Genomic DNA, 13,603 nt, shown 5'->3' with positions numbered 1-13,603 from the left:
GTTTGTGATGTTACCTGCAGGCTCTTCTCCCCCCACCTCTAACCCCCTCGTCCAGGCCCCATCATGGCTCACCTGAATTTCTGCAACTCTCCTTTTTGGCCCTGCTCCACTGCAGTTTCCACCCAACAGCTGCCATGACCTCAGAATGTGACTCAGATCCATCCCTGTCCTGGTTAAGACCTACAGCCCCTGCCGTGGACTTACACCAAGCTCCAGTTGGTTTCTGCTCCCTCTCCCCTGCTCCCTTGCACCTCCCCCTCTTCAGACGTGATGAACTTCTTGCTGGTCCTACAACTCACCCAGCACATCTCTGCCTCAGGGCCTTTGCACAGGCATCCTGTCGCCTGAACCCGCCTGCTTTTTTCCAGGGCAAGAAGTCATCCCCCGAGGGAAGGGGCTGTGTTTGCTCTGCTCACTGCTTCTTCTTGAATTTGCATGAGTGGATGTCTTGTACACTTGGGGTGCCCAGTTGACCGGTGATCTGGGGCAAGTCACACCTCCCCCCAACTCAGACTGTTTCCTCATCTGTCTGGTGAGACTAAAGATCCCAGGTGAGCTCTCACTGGCCCCTGGCCACGAGAGGGGAGGAGTCCCGGTGATGCAGATCCTGGCAGCTACCCTCATCAGGGCTAAGGCAGTGGTTCCAAAGCTTAAGAAGAATGTTCCTGAAACAGGGTAGCCAGGGCTTGGGAACTTGGGTTTGTCATTTCCTTGGAGACCAGCACTAGGGGGCATCCGAGGGTCTCTCTGGTCCTGCAGGTGGGCAGGTCGAGGCCTCCTTAGAGTGACTCCTAAGAAATGTCCCCAGCATCAGGCTGCACGTTTGGGTGTGAAAAATATTCTTTCCTTCATGAAATGGTGGTGATTATAGGTGATGGATTCAAGAAAGAGCGCCCCCACTGGCTCACATGAAAACGCCAGCAACCCTAGCATGGTGCCCGAAAGGTGTGGGGGGAACTTGAAATCCCAAATACTACTCTGCTGGGTTGGCGGGACCAGGGGCTGGGATTCGGGGATCGTGGAAGAGGCCGCTGGGAAGGTGTGACCACGACTGCCATCCAACACACACGCACACATACGTGTACTAGCATGCACACACTGAGACACAACCACTTGCACACACGTGTGCACACGCAGCCACGCGCACACACACGTGTACGCACGTGCACACACTTGCAGAGACACGGAGTTGCAGGAACTTTTAGAACAAGTCAGGGGTCTGGCACTGAGGACACAGGTACCTCTGAGTCCCTCCCGAATTTGCAGCTCTGGCCACGGGGCTCTAGGGACAGCCCCACGAGCTTCCCCGGGCAAAAGTCACGCGGACAGGGTTTGAGAGGAAAGTGTTGTGTATACAAATTTATTTAGATGAATGTTCAGCCACGGTCCTCTGTGGATTTGAGTACATTCTCTTTTTAAAAAAATGGTTTCCATAAAAGGATCTTCTGGTCATCACCTAATTTTGAGTACAGTGTTGATATACAAAATCCCCCATTTCCAACTCCTTACTGTACAAGAAAAAAGAGAAGCATCAGATTGCATGATTTTAGCCCAAAACGAAAGTCTACGACACCTGCGGACGTCCCTCCTAGTTGGCAGCTTACAGAAAGGTCAGTGTCTCACCAACCACACGTTCACGACAAACACTTGTGTTTCCTTCCCTCCCTTCGGTGAGACGTTCCTTTCACGGTTCTCTGGGTGCTTGAGAAACTTCAGACAGTCGGTTAGGAGAATGGCTGCAAATAAGATCATTCTTATCACCTATGAGATGTGTTTTTTACAAGCTTTTAAAATGATAATTGTCCAACAGTAACATTCCTGTAAGTAAAAATATAAGAGGTATTATCAAAATAGAGGCCTTTATTAATAAAAATCTTTGGTAGTAACCGTATTTTAAATTCCTCTCAATGGTATTTGGTTAGCTAATAAAATAAACGCCTTCCACCTTTGAGCTACAGAAAAAAAACCCCCTCAAATCCACCGTAGAATTGATTACAAAAACCCAATAAATATTCTGAAGCTGCAAAAGGTCTCCCCAAAGCCTTAAGATGTCTTGAAACCCTGAAGCCGCCGGGAGAAAAGCCTCAGAGGCCGGAATCGCTCACCGCGCGGCTTCCTGTCGCCTCGTGCTGGGGGAGGCGTGTGGCGGACGATGGGGTCCCCGGAGGTGCCTGTCACTGTTCACTCAGGACACCAGCATCCCGCTAGGTCTCCAAGAGTAAGTTTGAAGCTCCCAGGCCCTCTGAGTGGACGGAGCCAGGGAGTCCTTCTTTCTGAGCAGTGTCTCGGTTTCTGCACCCATGGAAGGAAAAGGTGATAAAAAGTCTCACTTTTCCAACCTAGGGGCAGGTGACGCCTTTTGGAACTGGTGTCCACCTCGTTTATTCCTTATCCATTTCCCCGTTCTCCCTCAAATATCCCACCAGCTTTGGCCCAATGCTTTGGAGTGCCACCTTGCATCTCTCTTAAGGCATCAGAAGGATTAAAGAAGATGATTTCTGGGGGGGGGGTTGGGTCACTGCTCACCTCCCACCACCAAGGAGACCCCAGGCTTCGAGCATTGCTTCTGCAAAGTGCCTGCACTGTGTGTCACCCCGTCCCCAGCGATCATTTTGATTAACCTTGAATACTAAAGATAACAGAATTCCCTGCATAATGGTTTTGTGCAAAAACAAGGGAAAAAAAAAACAGGAAAAGATGGAAAAATGTTGTCCTATCAGAAGGTGGTCTTCCAGGTTCGCAACAAACACAGGAGCCACTGGGCCAGGTGGGTGCAAGATGCCGCCTGCCCCGGGAGAGGGTGTGTGTGGCCAGGGCTGCCGGCTGCTACGGGGTGCCCCCCGGGCCGTCAGGGCCGTCCGGGCGGGCAGGGGGGCTGTGATTGCCGCACGGCCCGGCCGGCGTGCGGCTCGTGTCCATCCACGTATCCAGCAGCTGCCGCTTCCCCTGCTCCTCCCTCATGAACAGCTCCACCATCAGGACCTTCTCCTTGTGGATCTGCTGGCTGATGTCTTTCGGGATGTCTGGGATGACCCAGTCCACAAAGTCGCTCATGAACATGACCAGGTTCTGGAAGGAGAGCCAGCGAGTCGGGGTGGGAAGGAGAGGGCTCGGGAGATGCTCCCACCTCCCCTGCAGCCCCCTGGCAGCGCCGCGCCCTGTGACCTCAGCCATGCCCTGGAGCCCCCGGGCCTCAGTTTCCCCGAAGGTATAAATGAAACAGGAAACCAGCCCTGGGGTCCTTCAGGTGGTGGCCGACCTTCTCGAAGGAATCTGAGCTCAGTAACTAGGAAAAGTCTCCAAGCGATTCTGAATCCCTTGACTGGGAGGCTTAACAATGATCTGATTGGCCACACATCACCAAATGTAATGCGTATTAAGCCTTCAAGGAAAATGGTTAAAATACAAATAGCCCGTAAACTGCCAATTCCGCAGGTGCTCCTGCCGTTGGCACGCCTCCCAGGACCACCCTGAACGCCTGGCTCCTCCCTGGATCCATTTCTGGCGTGTAAGATGCAAATAAATCCACTTATACGGAAAAACAGAAATTTCTGTTTTTCCAGCTTCTGTCTGGTGAGCACTTGTTGGCACGTGTGGCTGAGGTAGTTGCCTTGTCACGGAGGATGCTGATCCCCCGGCCGGCCCCGCCTTTCTTGGTTGGCACTCCCAGCCCCCTGTGGTAGCCAGCAGTGGCCACAAAGTGCACAGCTGCCCAAGGAACTGCCCCTCCGTCTCCCTGTTCCCGGCCCGGACAGCCCGCAGCCAATGACCGGCGCTCTCTGCCTCCGGTGGGCCCACAGGCGTGCTGGGATGCTCGCTCCGGCCCAGAGCCCCTCCCTGCCGAGCTCCCGCCCCTCTCCTGGGGCCTCCCCTCAACAACCCGCCGGCACCAGAATCCCCCTCTCAGGCTTTGTTTCTGGGGCACGGGGCCCAGATGCCAGTTAGCCTGCAGAGCGTTGTGGAAAGCTGGCAGGGGAGACAGGGGCGCCTCAGGGGATGGGAGCCCTGCCTGAGGCCACACTGTGTCGATGGGGCCAGCTGGGGCTGGAACCCAGTTCTTAGGGTTCCAGGTGCTAAGGGGCGGCACAGGAGTGCTGGCTCAGCAGGGCCCGGGCGGCTGAGGGTGCTCCCGCCCGGCTGAGACCTCAGCGCCGTGTGCACCAGCCGGCTCCCCGGTCTGGGGTCCTGTCCACGGGGAATCGCTCCAGCCTCAGAGGTCGCCCGCCCCCCTCCGCAGAGACGGGGCCGGGGGGGCCGAGTTCCCTGGCTGTTGGCGGGGGCTGGAGTCAGCGGGGACCCCACTGCCCTCCTGTCCACTGGGGGTTGTCTTCTGCCACACACAGGGGAGGCTAAGGTAGGGCCCCCTCCGTGTCTCCTTCAATAAACACCACTTATATTTAACTAAACCTGCCCCCCCACGCCAAGGAGCCCAAACCCTTCTGCCAGCACTGGTCCGGCCCCTCCCCTGCCCTCCTTTCACTCACGAGGTTCTGGGACCTGTCTCTGCATAGGGCCTGGGCGCCAGCCCACCCCTCCACTGCCCCTAGGGTGTCCAGAGCAGGTCCTCGAACCTCTGGACCCTGACATCAGCCAGCTCCTGCCCTCCTGCCCCTGCTCTGGGCCCAGAGCACCTCCTCAGCGCCCCGATCCCTAAACCCGGAAACAACAGGGACCTCGCACCTGGAAGACAATGACGAAGGCCAGCCGGGCGGCCAGCACGGCCCAGAAGTCCTTGGAGATGTCGTACTTGTGCTCCGACCACGGCGGCTCCCGGTAATCTTTGTACCTGCCGAAGGCCGCCAGGGGTCAGGGAGGGTCTTCAAGAGGAACTGGGGTCTGGCTGGGCCGGGGGGCTCCCGGGATGCCTGCGGGAGAGCTGCCCTCCCTGGGGGAAGGCGCCCACGTGGGCCGGGCAGGCGAGGGAGCTTCGCGGGGAACGCAGACTCCACCGGGCGTCCCCTAAGCCCAGCTGCGGGCGCGCGGGAGGGGCTCTGGGACCGCCCGGCACAGAGGTTCCCAGCTGTAGAAGGCAGCGGGGTCCTTTTTCCAAAAAGAAGTCCCAGGTGAAACCCTAGTAGGTCACACAAAGCAAGCAGGGCCTCCCTGGTTGAAGAGGGGTGGGGTCCCCAAGCCTGGAACCTCAACCCAACCCTCATTGTCCACAAAACTCCAGGCTGGGGTCCGTGGAACCCTGTTTGAAAACCATTTCTCCCATCTCTCCCGGCTCTGTAGGGGGTGCTATTGGGAAAAAATGAAACATTTCCTCAAAGAAGCCCACGTGCGAGGTTAAACACACAGCTGGTGCGGTCAGGGCACCAGGCAACTGTGCCCAGGCCTGCCCTGCCTCATGGGCCCGGCCCCCGGGGGCACCTCCCTCCCTGTCCCCGCGGCTGCCCGGCTGCTACCTCCTTATCTCCACGGGGTAAGTTAAGTACCAGCCTGCTCCTCACCTTATCACTTGCAGTGCTGCCCACTGACTTCCTGCTGAGATAAGCTTCGCCCCCTGCCCTCAGGGAGTGGGGGCGCCTCTCGTACGGTAGGTCTGCCTTTTTCTCAGAGCTGTTCGGTGTGGAGGTGGGGTGAGGGTGAGAAGCCAGGGCCCTGTCCCCACCTGGCCCCCTGAATGCCCCGAATTTGGAGGCGCCTGGTTTTAACAAAGCTAAATTTGGAGGAAATGTTGGAAAACTTTCCCAAATCTGTCCAAGAAAGCCACACTAGGCTGGTTTCCAGGTGCTGGGCTGCAGGAGTGCCCTGTTGGTCACTGAAAAGTGGAGGCCCAGTGCAGGAAACCAGGAGAGGAGGCAGCTGGCTCCATACGCCTAGGCCTGCCGTCGACCCACCGTTGGCTCCCGCCTTGCTGTGCTTCCCTGTGCCATTGCTTGGCCTCTCTGGGCCTTGGTCTGGCATTTCCTCACTTAGTGACATTCACTGAGCAGGGACCGTGCACCAGGCCCCACTCCAGGCCAGAGCTTCTGCGGGGGACACAGACGGCCCCTCACCCACAGAGCTTTGTGTCTGCGGGAGCTGGACAAGAGTCTCTGCGGGCCTGTTCAGTGCCGAGCTGCCAACCCCAGAGATAGGATCGGGCTGGGAGCACACACTCTGGTGCCAGGTGCTGAGCCACGCAGAAGTTGCACAACCTGATCTCTGACGGGAACAGGCATCCCCTGTTCTCCCAGGGTCAGAAGCCACACACACTTGTTCCTCCCACTTCTTCCTGTGCTCAAGGCCAGCTGTAGCAGGATGCTGGGCCATGTGTTCGGGTTACCTGGAAAACTCCTATGCACCCCTCAAAGCCCACTTCAAGACGTGTCCAGATGCCACCCCTCACCGTCTGCACTGACCTCGATCAGAGGCAATCTTATTGTTTTCCTTGCTTAGTGCTTGTACTCTGCCTGCCAGCTCCCCAGGGGAGGATAATAATGCTCTCTCTGGGCTTGGCTGTGAGCATTCAGTGAGAGATGCCTGTTTTAGTGCAGAAATTAGTAACAGCCAGCAGTGACGCCAGTGCTGCTCCCAGCTCCTCTCCCACACCTGCTGCCCCAGGCTGGGCTGGGCACTACTCCTCCCGCAGCCAACTCCCCTGGGAGGCGGCTTGGTGTAGGTGCGGCTGGTGGTGGCATGGAGTGCACCGCACCTACAGACTTGATTGTGGCCAACCGAGGGGTGGGCCTGGCCAAAGCCAGAATCCCAGGGAGCAGAGCGGGCTGGCTCATGCCTTCACCTCCACGGAGGCAAAGTAACAAGTGACATTCACTGAGCAGAGACTGTGCCCCAGGCCCCATTCCAGGGCAGAGCTTCTGCGGGGGACATGGACGGGGCCCTTTCTCCTGGCTGGACTCCTGACTGATGCCCGGACGGGGAGCTGCTTCCTGGGGCTTGAAAACCAGCGTCTGCCCTGTAAACCCCAACACCGTTTCTGAGGGAATTTCTAATAAAATGACTGCCTGCCCCCGTCTTCTTTGCCCTAAATCATTCTTCCTCTGAAATTCACTTTGAGTTAAGCAGGTGGCCTGAGCGTGTTCTTGGCGTGGGACGTTCAAAGCCGGGGCAGTGCAAGCTGGCTGACAAACGTGGCTCTTAGGCCAGCAGTTCAGGGCTGTTCGGGGCTCTCGGGGGCCCGTGCCTGCAGGGGACAGGGAGGGAGGATCCAGAGCCCTTCAGCCCCCACTCCCCAGGCTGATCCTCCCCAAGGGAACCACGCAGGCCATCGGAGCAGATCACCCCGGCTGCTCCTGTGATGTACGTGTCCACATCTGTGTGCACGGAAACATGCGGTGGACGGGACCCTGAAAAGCGGGCCGCGTGTTGTGCCGCGTGTTTGCGTGTCACCTGCCCTCTCTAGCTGGCGGGCCTGGCTGCAGCTCATTCCTTTCCACCGCTGGACTGGGCCCCAGGGTGGATGCGGTCCCTGCTCTGACCCAGAACACAAAGCACATCTCGTAACTTCTCTTTAATCAAGGCCTCCGATGACCCCGGGTGGTGCTGTGTTTCCATTTCTTGGGCCTGTTTTTTCTGCTGCAGCCGCAGGCCACTACTTGCTGCTGGCAGGACCCTGACCCCTGACAGTCTCCTCCACCCCCTGCTACTACGTCAAGGGTGTGAAGACCAATAGATAAGCTTAGTAGAACCATGTGCAAAGTAAGAGTAAACAGGCGCGGAGCAAACACCTGCCCTGCGCAGGACGGGCCGAGCTCCATCGCGTGGGCTCTGTGATGTGCCTCTCGGCCCCTGCGGTCCTTCACGCTCTGAGTGTCAGTGGGGGTGGAGGCCGTTCAGACTGGCAGCTGAGGTCACACTGTCTCGGCTCTTACTCCCTGTTCTCAGCCTCAACTCGAAGCCAGTGGCCAATCACATGACAGCCCTCCGCATCCTGACCCCGGATGCTGCGCCCCTGCCCATCCCTCCAGTCTCACCCCTTTACATTCCAGGACAGGCTGAAGTTTCCCTCCCACAAACACCCCGATTCTCACCTCTCTGCTTTTGCCCACTGTGCTCCTCCCCCTGGAGTGCCCCCCACTGCCCCCACCCTTCACCTGGGCTTCCAGCTACTTCCTCCCCTTTACACGAATCTGTGTGTTTCCGTCGCCCCTGCACGAGGCCTCTGGAGAGCAGGGGTCATGTGGCCCACTCCCAGGTCCCCAGCCCCTAACCCAGGCTGGCACAAGGAAAATGTACAGAGTATGGCCAGGCCTGGCTCTGCCCCTCACCCACCCCCACCCGTCCCCACCTCCATCTTTCCTGGGTGCTCTCTGCAGTGTCTGGCCAGCTGACGGGGCCCCTCAGGTTTGGCTATCTCCGATATCCGTTGCTTTTGCCTGCCCACCATCCATCACTCCTTCTTTGAGTCCCAGCACCCCAGTTTTCCTTGGGATGCCCCCAGTTCTATGGCCAAGGCCCCACCCCCCGCACATGACCCAGGCCTCGCCGATAAGAGCCTTCCCTACTTTGGCAACAGTGGTTTGGGGATGGGCCTGTGACTCAAGACAGGTCAGTGAGACTCAATCCTGGGACTTCTACTGACTAGTGGGAAAGAGAAATTCTTCCCACTGAGACTGCTGAGTAGAGAAGACTGCTGGGGGCTCCTTTCCACCTGCCAGAAAATGATGCCGACATGGAGGAATGCAAAGTTGGGAGGCAGTGTCAGAATGGGGCCAGAGGGCAAACGGCAGCCCCTGGATCCAGCCATGCCTGAAGCTATTCCAAACTTCTTAGTTAAAGGAACTAATAAATCATCCCCTACCCCCACCCCAGGGATCTTTTTTTTTTTTTTTTTCTTTTTGAAGCAACATTGAGCTGTTCTGTGACTTGCCCTTAGGAATCCTGGCTTGAACAGGAGTTTTCCCAGAAGGCCACCGAATGTGGCTCTTCAAAGAGGGCTGCCCAGAGCGGTACCTGCAGATCTGCACCTCGTAGCCCAGGTCCAGGGGGTCGCTGGGGGCTGTGCCGTTCTGGAAGTCGCTGACGTTGAAGGAGGAGAGGGTGTGGTTGACGAAGCCGTGCATGGTCCCGTTCTCGCTGTACATGTACAGGTACACCAGGCGGGGGATGAAGTCGGACGTGAAGGAGATCACGAACGCCTGGGCGGGGAAGCGCTGGGTGAGTGCGGACCCCCCGCTGGGCGGGGGAGGTGTCCCACCTGAGCCAGGGTGGCACTGGCCCTGGGGCCTGGCCGTGTGACCCGAGTTGGCAAACGTGACCACGTGGCCTTGGCACATTATGTGAACAAACGAACGGTTGGGGGAACTCCTGTCAGCCTCTCCGGCACCCCAAGAAGAGGGCCTGGGGGCTGGGAATAGGGCGCACCTGAGTGAGAAGGCTTGGGGAATTCTGATAAAGGGGGAAAACTAACTTTTCTTTAAAAAAAGGAACACCCAAAAAGGAGTCTCTGTCTGTTTGTCTGAGTGCCGCTCCTTGTCTCTGTGTCTGGGTGTCTCTCTCCCGCCCTCCCTATCTCTGTCCGCCCCTCTCCTTCTCTCTGTCTGGGGAGACAGCGGACTTAGGGGCCAAGGTGGGCTCGGGGGAGGACTCTGCAGAGAAAGGTGGAGGAAATTTTGTTATTCCCAGAGAGCTCGCCCCGCCCCCTCCATACGACCAAGGGACACTTCTGAACAGACACTCCCACCAGTCCGGGACTGCACTGGAGGCTGAGACCAGCCCCTGGAAGGGGCGCCCGGCCCCAGGGCAGCTCAGGGACGTCACTTACGTTGATAATGACCGCGAGCTTCCCGACGCCTCTGAGGATGTTGTACCAGATCCCTGGGGGGCGGGGGAGAAGCACAGGTTTAAAGAGCCTCTTGCCCTGACTCTCAGTCATGCCGGCTGGCAGGCAGCGACTCGGCCTTTCCAGGGGCTGGTTTGGCCCTTTTCTGGGGTGGGGTGGGGATCAGACACGCAGTAAAGAGAAATCGTCCAGGGAGGACCCCGGCGGAGCCTGGCTGACCACAGAGCCCACGGCTTATACCGGCATCAGCTGTTAGTAAGCAAACTGTGGTTTTCAAAAGAGATGCTTAAAAATACCTGGTCTCTACTGGTTCTGAGCAACCTGCTGCAAACCCGTGTGAACCACTGATCGCTTAGCAGGGCTCTTTTCTAGAGAGAGGAAGGTTCAACTTGGGTGAAGTTCCTGCCCCAAAGGGCCCACGGGCACTGCCTGGAGATGGAACCCACGAGGTTTGGTGTCCTAGAATTTTCACGTAGCTCTCGTGCTAGGAAAATTCTATTTAGGGACCGGCCAGATGCAGGGCCAGGGTCCAGAAGCAAGGCCAGGGCTCCTGGCCAGGACTGCGTCCTGGGCATAACGACCAGACAGCAGTGAGGTGCAGGCCATTTTCTATCCAGATGCCCCCTTGTTTCCATCACCCCAAGTGCAGCACTGAGCCTAATCACAGGTGAACAGAAGGCTGACACACGGGACCTGGGGAAACGCCAGCAGGGATGCTCCACCGGCCCCCATCCCAGCAGGGCCCAGGAAGGAAGTACTTTAGCTGTGGGCTCTGCCATCTGGGCTCAGTCCTGTGAACCCTGGAAAGGGGTCCAGCACCCATGCCCACCTCCTGCCCGCACCCTGGCGGTGTCCTATCAGGCCAGGCAAATCACCACAGATTGGGGGCTGGAAACCCTGTCCCAGGCACTCTCTCTCCCGGCTTAAAGCCAGATCTGTGATGGTGACAACTGTGCTTCTCAGAGGAGTAGGAGGGGACAAAAGCTGGTCATTAGGAAGACTGTAGCACGGTGGGGCTCCCTACCCAGGGCGTGGAGGGCTGTGCACTGGGGGTCCTGCCCTTGCAGGGAGCACCTGTTTGGGGGTACATGTAGGCAGCCTGCCAAGACAGCAGGAGTCCAGGCCCGCGTGGCCCAGAAGCTGGACCACTGACCCAGCACCCGAGGTCAACTGTGAGGCAGGGCTCCCCAGCCCCGGCCGGGGACCATTCCGTGAGAACAAGCATTTAGGATGCCCACTGCAGACCAGGTCTGCCGGGCCATGCAGGGGTGGGGCTCGCCTCCCTGCCGTCAGCAGCCCTCGCGCCCATGCGGGCTGAAACCCAACCCAAGGCGGGAAGTTTGCTGTGGCTCCGCTGGGGCCTCCCACGAGAGCAGCGGTTCCCAACTCACTTCTGGGCTGGAACTGAGGCAGGGCGGTCACGGGGCCTGCATGCCTCAGGGCGCCAGATGCACCCACCCTGCCCATCTCCCCTGAAGAAAGCACACGGGTGCAAGTCAGCGGGACGTGTGGCTCATCAAGGAACACATCCCCAGGCAATCAACGCGGCACAGGCTCCACCTGCTCCCACAGCTGGGCGTCTCGGCGGCTGGGAGCCCTTCTGCAGACTCCGAGCTCCTGGAGAGGCTGTGAACTGCCCATCCTTGCATCTCTCCTGGACCCAGCACAGAGACTAGCACGTGGGGCGGGGGCGCTGCTGGGTGTTTGTTGAGTGACTGCATGAGTGTGCAAAGCACTTCCATCCAGACTCTTCATGCTGAGCGGAGGTTGCAAAATGGAGGCCCTTGGGCCACATTCAGGCACATAGATTTCACTGAGCTTGCCTGCTACTTAAAACATGTTGATTGATGTTTACAGCTCGGGATGATGTTGTTTTTTTAAGGGAGGGACTGGGGATTAAAACTACGAGCTCGTGCATGCTAAGCATGGGCTCTACCACTGAGCTACACCCTCCCAGGGATGCTGTATTTTTAAAAATCTAGACTTGCTGCTTCTGAAAGGGCCTCTTCTGGTCAGCAGCAGGCTGGCAGTCTCCAAGACAACAGCCGGCTGTGGCCAGCAGTGGCGCCCCCTTCAGGCCACACTGTGCCCTGAAGTTCTGCTCTACACCTAAGCAACTTGCTTGTGTCGCTTAGAGAAACATTTATCTGAACCCAGACCCATGCTCAAGAGGGGAGACAAAAACCCCGGGAGGGCTGGGTGTTTGACGGGAACTGGGAACAAGCACCCCTCATGTGTGCGCACAGTCCGCTCACGCGTGCAGCCCCGCCCGGCCCCACGGGGTCTGAGGTAGAGAACTCCCAGTGGGGGTGCTCGGTCCCGGTGAGCCGGGTAAGTGGAGGTCTCTGGGCAGGGGGCTCCCTCGGGAAACGGCCCCTGAGCTCTGCAGGAGGAAATGGGTCTGTGTCCGGCCCAGGTGACTGGCCCAACGCGCCGAGAGAGATGACAACAGGAAACTGGGATGTCAGGGAGGTGGGAGACCAGGGGGGCCAGTGAGCGCTTTCCGCAGCCCAGAACTGAGCCTTACAGGACCTGCAATGGTCCTCTGTGTGATCCCCACACCAGAATCATGGGGTCCTGTTTAAAAAATGCAAAACCAGGATGCCAGCCCCTGGCCCGCGGGGTCAGCCTCTCTCGGAGTCCTGACCCTCTGAGTTGTTTCGATGCACACTCCAGGATGAGAATCGCTTCTCTGATGACCCATAGGTCCCAGGGGCTGACGCTCTTTGGGAAAGGTCTTGGGGCTCCCTTTACAAAAGTCTCACAGGGGAGCTGCCCCGTTTCCACCTGCCCTCTTCTCCAAGGCATTGCTGCCACTCCAGGGGATGCGCAGCCCTGTTTCCAAGAACATGACAGGGAGGAATCCATGTTGCCTGCCCACCCGCAGTGCCCAGGAGCTGGACGCAGGCACAGCTTCCCGCCCGAAGGTTCTGAAGATGGAGCCCGAGGGCAGCAGGCATGTGGGTCTGGGGTCGGCGGTCAGGGCTGGGACGCTGGTGCAGGTCCCCATGCATGCCCGGGGCTGGGTCCCTGCAGGGACGCGCCATGCCTCCCTCTCTGGGACCCAGCAGGGCAGTCAAGACACCTGGGCTCTGTGGCAGAGCCTCCTCCAGACGCCCATGGCCCCTTGGGTGCAGGTCATGGGGGCCACTGGGGCCCTCTGTCCCTTCAGGGCCCCGCACGGATCACCGGAGGAATACAAAGGCCTCTTCAAGGAAAGGTTACAGCGGAGGAGCCTGTAAACAGACCCGGGAGAGAAGGGCAGATTACGCTCCACCAACCAGGCAGGCAGGAACCAGGAAGGGAGCTGCTGATCCGTGAGAGCTGGGAGAAACGAGGTGCCGAGGGCAGAGACCCGGGGCCGCGGTCCAGGCCTGGCTTGTGGTGGGAGTGGCACCGCCCACCGGGGCCTGGGAGGGCCGGGGGCATCCTGATGCTCCCTTCCGCCCCAGGGTGTCTGCAGGTTTTAGGGTGCCGCTGCTGGGCACAGCCCCGGCTCTGCCAAGCACAAGATGCCAAAGCAAACACTGGCCGCTGTGGACTCGCCCAGGGCCTCTGGGTGCCTGAGAATTGGGCCTTTGTAAGGAGCAAGAGGTGGGAGGCCACGCTCTCCTCTTCACGGCCACTGGGCGCGGGCTCAGAACTCCCGAGGGCTATCCAGGGAGTGCCTGGCGGGCTGCCCCGTCCACCCCATCGAGGCCTGAGGCGTGCACCTCACCAAGGTGTGTCCGGAGGGGTGGCGGCTCCAGGAGGGGCCGAGGGCTTGAGTTCTCGGGTTCCAGCTCCGCCCTGCCAACCACCTGGCCTCCATCTCCCCATCTGGAAAGTGGGACCAAGGGTTTGTGTCAGCTGCCTCGCAAGGTTCCTGGGGAGGACCTG

The 13,603-nt window shown here is 58.8% G+C and overlaps 1 protein-coding gene across 1 annotated transcript in view; it reads right to left on the bottom strand.

Moving 5' to 3' along the window:
• Window positions 1–1,331: 1,331 nt before the first annotated feature.
• Window positions 1,332–13,603, bottom strand: part of ANO1 (anoctamin 1) — a 79,969-nt gene continuing 67,697 nt past the window's right edge. The window contains 4 exon segments of the mRNA XM_032490077.1: window positions 1,332–3,069; window positions 4,681–4,786; window positions 8,896–9,080; window positions 9,707–9,759. Of these exon segments, the coding sequence (XP_032345968.1) occupies window positions 2,827–3,069; window positions 4,681–4,786; window positions 8,896–9,080; window positions 9,707–9,759 (587 nt within the window). The 3' untranslated portion in view covers window positions 1,332–2,826.

Source organism: Camelus ferus, chromosome 10 (assembly GCF_009834535.1).
Source record: "Camelus ferus isolate YT-003-E chromosome 10, BCGSAC_Cfer_1.0, whole genome shotgun sequence".
Lineage (NCBI taxonomy): Eukaryota > Metazoa > Chordata > Mammalia > Artiodactyla > Camelidae > Camelus > Camelus ferus.
Note: the sequence above shows the minus strand (reverse complement) of the source record. Positions and strands in the feature narration are given on the sequence as shown.